Source organism: Sander lucioperca, chromosome 21 (assembly GCF_008315115.2).
Source record: "Sander lucioperca isolate FBNREF2018 chromosome 21, SLUC_FBN_1.2, whole genome shotgun sequence".
Classification (NCBI taxonomy): Eukaryota; Metazoa; Chordata; class Actinopteri; order Perciformes; family Percidae; genus Sander; species Sander lucioperca.
Window position 1 is genome coordinate 5,721,784 of NC_050193.1, and position 12,474 is coordinate 5,734,257.

General features: G+C 37.8%; 1 protein-coding gene across 1 annotated transcript in view; it reads left to right on the forward strand.

Annotated features, from left to right (window-relative positions):
* The window catches only part of hs3st2 (heparan sulfate (glucosamine) 3-O-sulfotransferase 2), an 18,752-nt gene continuing 6,278 nt past the window's right edge, over positions 1-12,474 (forward strand). The window contains exon 1 of the mRNA XM_031312954.2: positions 1-909. Coding sequence (XP_031168814.1) covers positions 398-909 — 512 coding nt within the window. The 5' untranslated portion in view covers positions 1-397. The remainder of the gene's footprint in view (positions 910-12,474) is intronic.

Sequence of the window (12,474 nt, forward strand, 5' to 3'; positions counted from 1 at the left end):
AGTCGCGATGGTGAGAGTTTTAGAGACACAGGACGCCTTGGACTTTGAACAAGGAGAAGGAGAATAAAGACGAGCGTCAAATTACAGTGGCATCAGTAATTGATCCAAATGACTCACTTCAAACTACTTAAGACAAACTTGTTTAAAGTAGCCTACGACTGACCCATTTCTTCATTTGGAAGCTGCTGTAATCATATTCCGCTCCAAGTTTCTTGCACAGTTCAGCAGCCTATGAAAATGAATATTGCGACTTACGCGCAGTTGATGCCTTCGAGATCCACCCCTATCCTCATATGCCAGTCTGTCTGACTTTGGAACCTATTTGCCAGACTCCGACCGCAGACCAAGGAGGAAGAGTCCGATGGAAAATCATGCAGCACTTTGAACCCATGGAGACATGGCACATAGGTTTCTCTCTTCTACGAATAGATTTAGCGCTAGATTCGCCTTCATATTCACTGTGTCACTGTCCTGCACCTATTTATGCTACAGTATTATTTTTTGTCGCAGCACAATCATGACAAACCAGGGTTACGAGGGAAAAAGATGCCCACCGAGCAAGAACGCAGGAGGGAAGAAACTTCTTGGAGAATTAAACAATTGCGCTTCGCTGGAAGTCAGGTCCGCGCTGGATAAGTCTGCTGCCCAGCGAGGATCAAGCGATCTCCGCGACCAAAGTAAAGCATTTGCTTCGTCTGGAAGCCACTGGGCTGACATGAAGTTGAGAAACATCAGTAGTGCCCAAAAATATGGGAATAAAAAGCTGCCTAATGCGTTAATAGTCGGTGTAAAGAAAGGAGGCACGAGGGCGGTGCTGGAGTTCATTCGGATACATCCAGATGTGCGCGCACTGGGAACAGAACCGCACTTTTTCGACAGAAACTATGACAGAGGGCTTGACTGGTACAGGTGAGGAACAAATGATACAAGTATTACAAGTAGGCTATAACAGGTATTCATTTCTATTTGTTTAGCTAGATGCACTTGCTTCGATATATTTGCTTTGATATTACTGCATAGATGCACTGTTTTCACGTCACCCCTCTGCTCTGCTGGGTAGAGTGTCCAGGGTTAGGGTTTTAGGGATATGTCCAAATATCCTCGTTTTTGTAGTAGTAGTATGAAGGCACTTTTCAGTCATAATTATTTTACAATTTATCAGTGGCCTATACTGTAATTAAATTTAAGGGGCACAGTTAGCTGTGTACACACAAAGGCATTATGTCTATTGTTGGGGATATCACACATACACATACCCAAATGCAGACACACATATCTAAGTAGCACGCCACCACTAAGATCACAAGTTTGGTTTTAGTCTGTATGTTTTTGTCAGAGCTGCAGATGTTTGCTGTCAGCAGAGCCCATGGTGCTACACAGATAGCTCTATTAGGCTGATGTAGGATCAGTTCACACAAACAATCACAATCAACAGGCACAGATGACACAGGCAGCCCCCAGGTTACCAGCCAAATTAAACGGGATATACCAGGGCAGAAAATGTTCTTGCGTTGGTTGGTAAAGGAAAAGGTGCACCGAGCCCAGAGCATCACTCCCTGTCCACCTCTCTCTCTCTATCTCGCTCTGTCACTTCTTCACACATTTTTTCTATTTAAATGGCCACTGATGAATCTAATCTGAAGACAAAACATATTTTTTCATTTTCTGTCTTAAACTAAAATTGAAGCAAATAATTTAAGTTTCTTCTCAACAAGAAACGTAAAGATCATTGTCAAACTGAGATACGCAGTGACTAAAATTGTCTGCAAATGTCCTCCAAAAAGGTCTGATGGTGTTGTGTTACAGTATGTCTAATTGTTCAAGCTGCCTACAGATTTCCACTCACATACCCTCGTTGCCACCAGTGTGTCAGGAACAGACCACAGAGCAATTCTTCCAAGAACATGGAACAAAGATCACTACACAGTTTGAATCTAATTGTTTCTAGGGCCTCATTTTAGAAAAGTAAATCAAACTGTTTTCTAAAGTGAAAGTCCTGTAGAGCTGAACATATGCAATTACACCTTAAAGTACAAAAAAGGTTGGATTTGATTATTATTTTACATTTGTGACTCACACATAGAAAATTATTTAACTTGATAGTCAGTCTTGTCCTATCAGTTAATTTCAGAGTGAAAATACATTTACAAAATAAAATAAAAATCCAGTCTGTACAATAGTTATCTCAAAAGCCAGTGTGGCTTTTGAGATAACTATTGTACAGACTGGATTTTTATTTTAAAATAAATAAATATTGAAAATAGAATCAGTCCTTTTCATCTTCAAACTAATGAACCTGAGGCTGAGCTATTACAAAAATGCATTAATGTAAGACACAAAAACACTTCAGAGTCCCCTGGTCGAAAGTTAAAAAGGAACCACGTGTTCCAACATTTGCATGTTTATTAAGGTCTTTTTTTAATTGCAATTTCTGATATAAATCTTAATTTTCCATGTATTTCACTTGGTTATTTAAAGTTACACTGGGATGTAATTTTATTTGAATGTACAGGACGGAGCTTTTTAAACCCTAAAGTAAAACCTCCTAAGGGGACAGTCTGTATTGTGTGTATTTCACAAATTCAATTGATTTTGAAACATTCACAAACCAAAGGTGCTGCTCTTTGTAATACTTAACAGAATGAGCTGGAAAGCGTGTTAAAAACCTCAGCAAATACCTTGGCACATGAAGACATTTAATGTAGGCCCAGAGGATGTTCCTTTTCAGTGGTGAAAGTGTTGATTATTGTGCAGTGCGTGTGAAATGGCCCAATGTAGACACTGTGATGGATTCAGTTGTACATATTCATAGAGTTGATGCTTGGTAATAAGGAAATGCTTTCCTTATTACCAAGCATCAACTCTGCAGCAACAGTAGTTAACCAAACACTGGTTAAACATCTAAACAGTATGCAGAAAGAAACAACTGTGGTGCATTAGCATCATTAAGCTCATTAGCAACTAAAACAACTAAAGGTTTTTTTTTTTTTTTTTTTTTTTCACTCTAAATTTAAGATAAGATAAAGATAAATTGAGGTCCCACGCTGATATGATGCCACAATTACAAAGCCGGAATATTGCATACTTGTGACAAGCTGACAGTTCATACATTCAAGATACTTAAAGCTATAGTGCGTAGTTTCTATCGCCCCCATGAGGAATTCTAAGTAATGACAACACCACTGTTGTTGCATCCACATGACACAAGCCTTCCATAATCATGCACGTGCCCCCAGCCCTCCTCCACACAGTTGCTAGTAACCAAGGAGGACACGGAGGATTAAAAAAACATGATGGACTCTTCAGAAGAGGTAATTATCTTTACCCGAGTTTCTGCGTGTGAAAGTCACCGGACGACACTATGTTCTAAACATAGCCATACTGAGAAATACAGAGAGTTGTGTGGAGCTGATAGTCTTAATTAGCTTTGTAGCAACTCATTTGACAACGGCTTGAATGTAACGAACGTTCATTAATATAAAAAGTTACACACTAAAGCTTTAAACAATACCATGGATACATAGGCTGGTTTATTTCAGGCTAAAGCAGCTGTTTTTCAACTTGATGAGTGACTGAGTGATGCTCATTGTGTTTGACTGGCTCTCAGTGATTATCTGTCACAATGTTTGGGTTGTTGGCAGCATGTCACATGAAGTATCTTTCCATTTTGATTAACTGTCACATTCGTCTCTATAGCAAATAACACAATGTATTTGGACATTCTACATGTGTTGCTCTGCTTTGTGTTAGTAGTTGGCCTTTCTATCTGTCCATCAATGCACTGTAAATTACAGATATTTTTATTATGAATTCATCTATCAGTTATCTTTTTTAATTAATCATATTTTTTAGTGTATGAAACCTAAAATAAGGGTCGTAAACTCGCCTACACTAATAGCTAATTGGGAAAACAACATTTAGTCTAGGCATTAAATTCACTATAATGTACAAATAAACATCTGTATAATCAAATCACAAACCTTCAATCATTGTTAAAAAAAACATACATAAATGAGACATGAAGTGTAGCTTCAGATCCACAAAATACAATAGGAAACTATCATTAGAAAGTCCTGGGAGAAAGTACGAAATAAGTAACAGAAAAAAGATGTTTCTTTTACAAACTATAAATCATAGACAGATAAAACAATGTATACAGAACATATGAACAAACTAACAAAACAAGATCATGATTAATGCATATAGAAGATTATCAGAAACCAACCTGACCGTCTCCGTCTGCTGTTTATGCCAAAGTCCTACCCTACCTATGTTATGCAACTTAAAAATAGTAACATCAATTTTTGCCTCCCTTTAGTTGCATTGAATGAAAATTAATCATCCTCCGATTTGCTGTGTTCATACTAACTCTCTAGCATCACATGGTAACTCAACGGCTGTTAACTGCTAACGTTAAAATGGTTCATTGTTGACCTTGGGAACAGTAGTTTGACAAAATAATCCTGACTTCCACTTTGAGCAAACTTATCTTTCTAGTGTGTAATGAGCATTATAGCCTTGCAGGCCTGCTATTTGATAAATTAATCCAATAATAAATTCATTACTAAGACACCAATTATTCCAATAATTAATTCATTACTAAGATGCCAATTATTCATTTTAAGGTAATTTGACTAATGGGGCAATGTGGGCATGGAAGTTTATTCTTGACCTTTTGATCAGTAGGTGTGAGAAAATAATCTCCATTTGCTAGCTTTTTCAAAACTGCAACACCGACCGTGTTATGGTCTTCATCATCGAATGCAAGTTGCCACATCACAAGATAACAATGGACAAAATAATTAATGGATCATTTTCAGCATTAATTTATCTTTTAAAAACATTTAAACCTCTACTCACTCTTTTCTACGGTGCCATTCATGATACATTTCAAAGAACCTTGTTTTTATTGTAAGTTATTCTTATTAGCTAAATATTTGTTGAACAAATACAAACATACATGTGACACCAACTTAACTCTTGTCAGTTTCAGTGTACTGGCCAGTTGTTTTGCACAAATGTGTCTGTGTCTGTCATGTTACATTACATTAAGCGAGTGACCGATCATTTAGGCTCTGAAGGAAAATGGTGCAGTGTTCATTACTGTGCCTCCTGAACAGAACACACACATGGCCTCATTTATTTTAATGCAAGGGTCTTCAAATAACCATACAATACCTGATAAAACAGACAAAATTTCACTGCCACCAATTCCCTTGCACTTCTCTCTCCACTTTTTCCATCCTCCACAGAATCAGAAAGATCAAACAAAAGCACGTCGCTATACACCATCAAGACTTAAAAGGGCATCTCAGCTCTATTGATTTCACAGGAGTCAGAAGCACTTCCAGTAGATTCCCTGAGAAGGGTTGAAATTGTATGATAGGCTGCAGCAACAAATATTCTCCAGGTCCACATTAATTGGCTCAGGGAGGCAGGGAACTCGGGAACAGTATCATCAGAAAGGTTGATGAGGACAGAAAGTTAGATGGTTCTCATTTAACACAGAAAACTGCACATTATAGAGCAAGGGATCTTAAGGCATATCTCTGCATCATTAATGAGCTGTCCTCATTCCAGTGCAGCTCAGAGACATATAGTGGTTAACATTAATTAAAAAACAACTCTTTTCTGAGATGTTTCCCCAATGAGACTAGTCTGAAACGCAGAGACATGGTGCTTTTATTCCTCTAATAGAATAATTCAGGAAATAATGTGATCATGCATACATTATGGACCAATCACATGCTAAAGCTTTAGTGTATGCAATTAATCAACCAACACTGCTAATCTGGCAATTTAGATGGTGTGGAGAGTCGGATATTTTGATATAATACAATAAGCTTTCACAACTTGCACCACTTGCTTATTAGCCATCAATCATTCTAGGCTGAAACATCTCAACAACTATTAAATGATTTTCTATGAACTTGATAACTATGGTCCCCAGAGGATGTATCATAATAACTTAAGTGATTGATTACCTGACTTTTTCTTAAGCACCATAATGAGGTTCACATTTGTGGCTTTGACTGAAATGTCTTGACAACTATGAATTGTAATAATTTTGGTAATCCCTCAACTTTTCCATAGCGTCATTAACATGACAAATGTTTTTGTCTAAAACTGGTTTATGACTCAATACACACAAACACATGGCATTCTCATCAGCCACAGCTGTACTTATGTACTAAATGTTAAGTAGTCAATGTTTGCATGTTAACATGCTAAACTAAGATTAGCATGGTAAACCTTATATCTCCTTTTATCAGCAAGTATTTAGTTCACGATTGTGCCTTACTACAGCCTCACAGAGCTGTTAGCATGGCTGAAAACTACAATTGTTTTAACAATATTTCAAAGGTTCCTTGTGGAGTTGTGTCCAGTAGTAGCAATATGTTCCCCACGGGTGGGGACCCCATATGGTCCTCACTGCCGCTGTTGATCATAGTTTGAATGGGTTAAATGCACTAGATTATTTCCAGGCATGTATACATTGCAAATTATTCCTTTAAATTAAAATTAAAAGAGTTGCACTACCTTTGAACAACCCTGTCTAATAAAATTACATGTATATACTACTAATTTGAAACAGCAAATATGTTTTGACAAAAACACAATGCCGCCTGGAAACATTTTAATAAGCATATAATGCGAAGTCGATATATGTTCGTACTGTACCTATCTGCTGACACCACATTTCATTTCCCTGCATTATCCACTCGTGTCAACTACAGAATAATTGACAAAGTAATGTGGCAATTCAAAGCACTTGGTTAAGATATGAGAAAGATGCAGGTCTTGATGAAATAACAAAAGAAAATCAAGAATGATTTTTAAAGGGCAAGACATGCTGTGTGTAGCCTGAACCACACACATTACTCTGGATGCAAACCCCAGTCTCCTGTGTCAAAGTCCTGTGCTTTGTACAGCCATCATCTGCCCCAAACACCGCTCTATAACTCCTCTGCAGCTCAAAAACATAACACTACCTGGACTGGAAAAGAATATTCCCAGTGAATATAGGGGAGGCAGCATTTATTGGACTTTCACTTGAAAACATATGTAGCAAAACACTGTTTTTAGGTTTTTCCGAAACAGGGTTGTTGACAAAGACATTAGTGATATATTGTAATTTTGCGTGATCAAACAAAATGCTGTAAGTCAAGCAATAAATGACTGCCAGCTATCTGGTTAGTCACTTAATGTGTCTTGAAAATAGTGAAAATAAAATTTCATTTAGGCTTCAGTAGTCCCTGAAACAAATGCTACTATCAAACTAACTTTATCATTCTGGAGACATTGTGATTCTGGAAATATCCAGCAGTCAGCAATCCTTAGCTCACCTTAGCTTATCCTTAGAGATTGTTAGCTTGTTAACTTCTCTCCTTGGCGAACCCAATGCGTCCCCACTGACCAGGGATCAAATCCTGTTTGAGCTTTCATTCATGTTTTTCCCCTATTCTGTCTCTTTTTGTACTTTCCTACCATCTAACTCCAGAGTAAAACTACTAAAGGTGTGTGGACTGTCCGCTTTCCATTTATAGATATATGTGTCTGTAATGTTGATGACAGACCAATGTTGATGACAGACCAATGTTGATGAAAATTCAAGAAATCTCCATTTATCAGTCAGATGACATGCTACTGTAAAACTGCACAAATAGACGGGAAGTAGGGGACAGGATGTAATCTGCCCATCGCTGTGTTTAAGACATTCACAATGAAAGGCATTTTATGTGAATTATAAGATTATAAAACATTTTAAATTAGCTGCCACACTATATCATTGCAAAATGTCTTGACATACTTTATACAGTATAATGTTATCGTCCATTAAATTCGGCAGCACAACAGCTGTCATTTCACCCAAAAATACAAAAAAAAAGCAGAAATCCTCATCTGAAAATGTGCAGTTTTGGATTTCAGAGGCTTTTTTTCATCTTCATTTTAGTGTCCGTGGATACTTTCCTGTGCCACATGTTAATGTGACAGCTCGTAGCTCAGCTCAATTCAATGTGTTATTGTTCAGAAGAGCAAGTGTCAATCATTTCCTTCTGCAGACCAAACCATGAATAATTATTATTTCAAGAAAAACAAGAGCCTGGTGTTGAAATGACAGCGATTTAAATAGGATTTGGTTCAAGGTCACATACATTATGCAATTTATTTTCCAGTATTGCAGGACTGTAATGTCTTACTATGAATATGTTTTGATTCTATTATGTGGGTGAGGATATGCCAGGAATTCTCTACTGCAAGAAATCCTGCTCAGTCAGTCTGTTATATTCAACCAATTTGTCTTCTATTAAATTAGAAAAATAAATGCTTGATTCTCAGAGTGCTGAATTGTTATTCACCCCTTTTCCTCTCCTAGCTGAATTGGCCGCAGAATTGTCGAATTCGTCAGGACTGCTCTTTGTTAACTCTTAATACACTTTCAAGGCGGCAAGCCTCTGTGGCTAGTGATTAATGATCAGATGTCATCACAGCTGTAATCTAAGTGAGTGATACTTTAATAATGAAGCAGCCTCTCCAGTGGATCTATGCTGTATCAAGAAAAGAGGAAGATGGCATTTTTAGGAAGTGCAGCGGCACAGACATTATGAGACTCACACAGCATAAGAACATTTTATCTGCGCAGCCTACCCGAGTCATTCAAACTGTTAATGGGTTTGGACGGCAGGGAAGCAAATCTCTGTGTGGTATTTCCTTTTCAGGATATTTCAGGACAAATGGTTTGTATGAAACGCTATTTCCCCAAGTCAGTTTCTAAAAGTATGGAAAGGAAGTTTGCAAACAGATTTGACACCCTCAAATCAGCATTTATAAAAGAAAAATATTAAAATGTTAAATCATGTAAGCAAAATTACCAAAAAATGAATTTGCTGCAACTAAGACAAGACAAAAACCCAATACCTAAAATCACCAATTGAAAACATACTGATGTGTCCGAAAAAAGCAATCACCCTGAAGCTGCTATGATAGGCTCTCAAGACAGTGCACAACTCAGATACTCATTTAATAGGTTTTTACTAACTCGACCAAAATACATTGATATGTTAGTTCAACATTGCATGGTATTTGTATTCTAATGTGTGTGTGCGTGCATTAATTTGCTGTTCCCTTTTGATAGCGCTGTTGTTGCATGTTTTTGCGTAGCTCTAATTAAGTCTGAAGATAACGATACAAGCAATTACAATAATTAAATGATTGTGTGATGGATATTATTTGACTAAGCAGTACCTCTGATAAAAGTTGTAATCTATTTCTGTTAGGAAATGTCACCTTTGTTTGTTGTTTGTATTGCCAAGGACCGTGACCATTATTACTTTGCATGCTGCTTACTGTGATAACACACAGGCAATCGGAGCCCAGGAAAACTTTTCTTATTATTTACTGTGTAATGGTTTTGTTGTTAAATTACTCCAGAGACCAAACAAACACAGCACATGTAATGGATACTTTGATTTGGGCTCCTCCATGGTCAGCCTGTGAGCCTGCATATTGTTCAATGGTCAGGGTTCTTATTATTCGTCTTAGTAATGGCAAACATTTGTTGTCCGGCAGGAGGGAAAGGCCATTCTCTCTAAATCTCTATACTCCTGCCCCAGCAGAAACACTTCACATTGTGAATAATGGTTAAAGTTAAATCCCAGTCAGATCAGTGTTTGCCTAAAACTCATTAACTCATTCAACTGTTTTGTTAGTAATAGTCTGTTGCCACAATTTGCCTTGATTAATTACAAGTGATAGGAAAGATTGTGTGCATTATGTTCAGCACTGGTTAGTTTCCAGGTGAATTATTGGATGCTTGTAGGTGCAAATTGTGAAAACATGAATGAGCTTTTGAAAGGTTGACAGTAACTTTGTTTTGACAGAGAATACGGAGGTGATCACATTTGATGCCTATTGCATATGATGAGAATATAATTAATCAGATGTGAAAAAGTGTTAGAGAGAAATTTACTGGTTATTTTTGCATGTGTAGCCTTGTTGCATGACAATTTTGTATTTGTGCTGCAAACATTTACTGAGAACTTACTGACAATGTTAAAGTTAACTTACAGTTCTGTTTTAAGTTCTCTGTTTTAAGTTCAAACTACAGTGAATGACTAATAAATTCTGAGTTCATTGATCGTTCACAAGGAGAAGTTTCAAAGCTGACCTTTACTTGTTCTGATGGTCTGCATCCCTGATGAACCTGCATTGCTCTTTGGAAGTTTAAGTTGTTCAACAAGACACTTGGCTGGAGCTGAAGAGTCCACCATTTTGCTGCATTGGCTGTCTTTACACTATGAAACAAATAATACACATGCTGTAGGGGAAGCAGCAATTTGCAGCTTTTTTATTTATACATATGCAGTGTCACATACAGGTGTGGATTTTAACAGTCTGCAGTCTGTACTGTAATACAGCCATGCACCAAATAGCTTTTAACATCAAAATTAGTTTGTGAGTCAGAAAGGTTCTACTTGTTATTATTCTACTGGTATGCTGGATTGAAGTTTGGTTAGTTTTTGGTATTTCATCTGGCAGCTATAGGGGTGTAAGGAGGGTCTGTTTATCTGTCAATTGTTATCTGCGATTGAGACAAAGGAAGATTTTGATTGCTCTACAATTTTGGTATAGATACAATTCCCCCTTAAGAAATCCTATTATATTTGTTGACCCCTTAATGTTTACTTAAGCACCACCAACAGGCCAAAATAAAAAAAAGTATGGATGAAGTATAAAAAAATGTAATGGCCAGGTTGCCACAAACATGCTGAGCATATTTGTATTTTATTTGAGGATGGATCCTTTCTAGTTTGGACACTGTATGATTCCCTCTACTGCCACCCTCAGTAGTCACTGTCTGCACAGGTCAACTGGTGATTTACTGTAGCTGGGGTAGGAGTATCAGTGTCTCATGCAGCCCTTTGATAGTGCTGTTACTGAAGTCACTGCTAATGTTGAGCCAGATCACTGTCTAATTAAAGCACAGAAGTCTGCTACACGATGAGTTGCACCAGGGCTGGACTAGGACAAAAAATTGGCCCTGGCATTTTTGGCTCAAGCGGGCCACACCCACCGTGATTGGTCAGACACATTCCCTGCAGACAGTCCTCTTAAAATATGCGTGCATTCTATGATATGAGTTGCCTAGTGTTCTGCGTTTGTGATAGTTTTGGATCCTTCAAGAGGGGTCTCAAGACTTATCTGTTGATCTTACACTTAAATAATTATTTCATTCTTAGAGTTATGATTTGTATATTTATGGTATTTTTATTATTTTTTATTATTGATATTTGATATTGTATTGCCATTATTGTTGTTATTATTATTACCATTTTGCTTAATATTGGCTTAGCAACTCTAAAAACAGTTTACTGTTAATTTTAACTATTGTAAGATTCATATTTTGTCGCTTTGGACAAAAGTGTCTGCTAAATACAATAACCATAACCCTTTCCAAAAGCTACAACAAAGCTGAGAGTAGTATATGCCCTGGAAAAGAGCTAACTAAGCAATTCAGGGAACACTGATGCTTGTATCAACACTGATTTTATAGATCACACAGACTTTTCAGATACCGAACAGACCAACCGCTAGCATTTTCAATGTAAGCTTAAGCAGTTAGGTTACCTGACAGCCACTAACTTTAATGTTACAGCCAAACTACTTGTTGTCATTATGACGTGAGACACACACACACACACACACACACACACACACACACACACACACACACACAGCCTCCCTCCCTTCCTGAGAATCCGTGTTAATTTGCCTACTCCTTACCACATCGTCATCTACTCTCTCTTCCATCTTTTCCTCACTCGCTCTCCTGGCCCTGTCATGGTCACTCTCCTCCTCCTCGGCTTCTTCCCTGTCATAATGTTGTTTCTGCTTCTCTGTATAGCCAGCCACCTCTCCTCCTCTTTGGAAGGGGGTTCCTGGATTTGATTGGGTCAGGCCAGTGCCAATAAAGACAATTAACCAATGGGCCGCTGTGAGTTCTTTATGAGCCTGCGTGGCCAAAATTCTTTTTTAAAAAAGGCCTTTTATATCGGCGATGGGTTACACCACAGCATTGCCCAATGGAGAACTAGTTTGCATTCAGCCAAAAACTAACCAAAGGTGCAGGCCAGACGGGTGGTTTTAAACTCACAGCCAAATTAATATCTGCCTGAGCACTGTGTTCACTGCCCTGTTTTGATGAGGTTTTCTCCTGACCTGTGTGAACTGTGAGGGCAGACCCTGTAGGGTTGGAAGTTCTCATCCCGACTGGTTCAGCAAGTACAAAATACTGAAATGTTCAGTATGTTGAACACCAAAGATGAATGACTGAACCTTTAGGGCCCTATGAGAAGTCGAAGCCTAAGTAAAATAGAACAACTTAGCAATTTACAGATATTAACTAGCAAAAGACAAAGCAATCATTACAGGGGATTAGTTTACATCTATAAATGAATTGCTGTTAAATGGCTT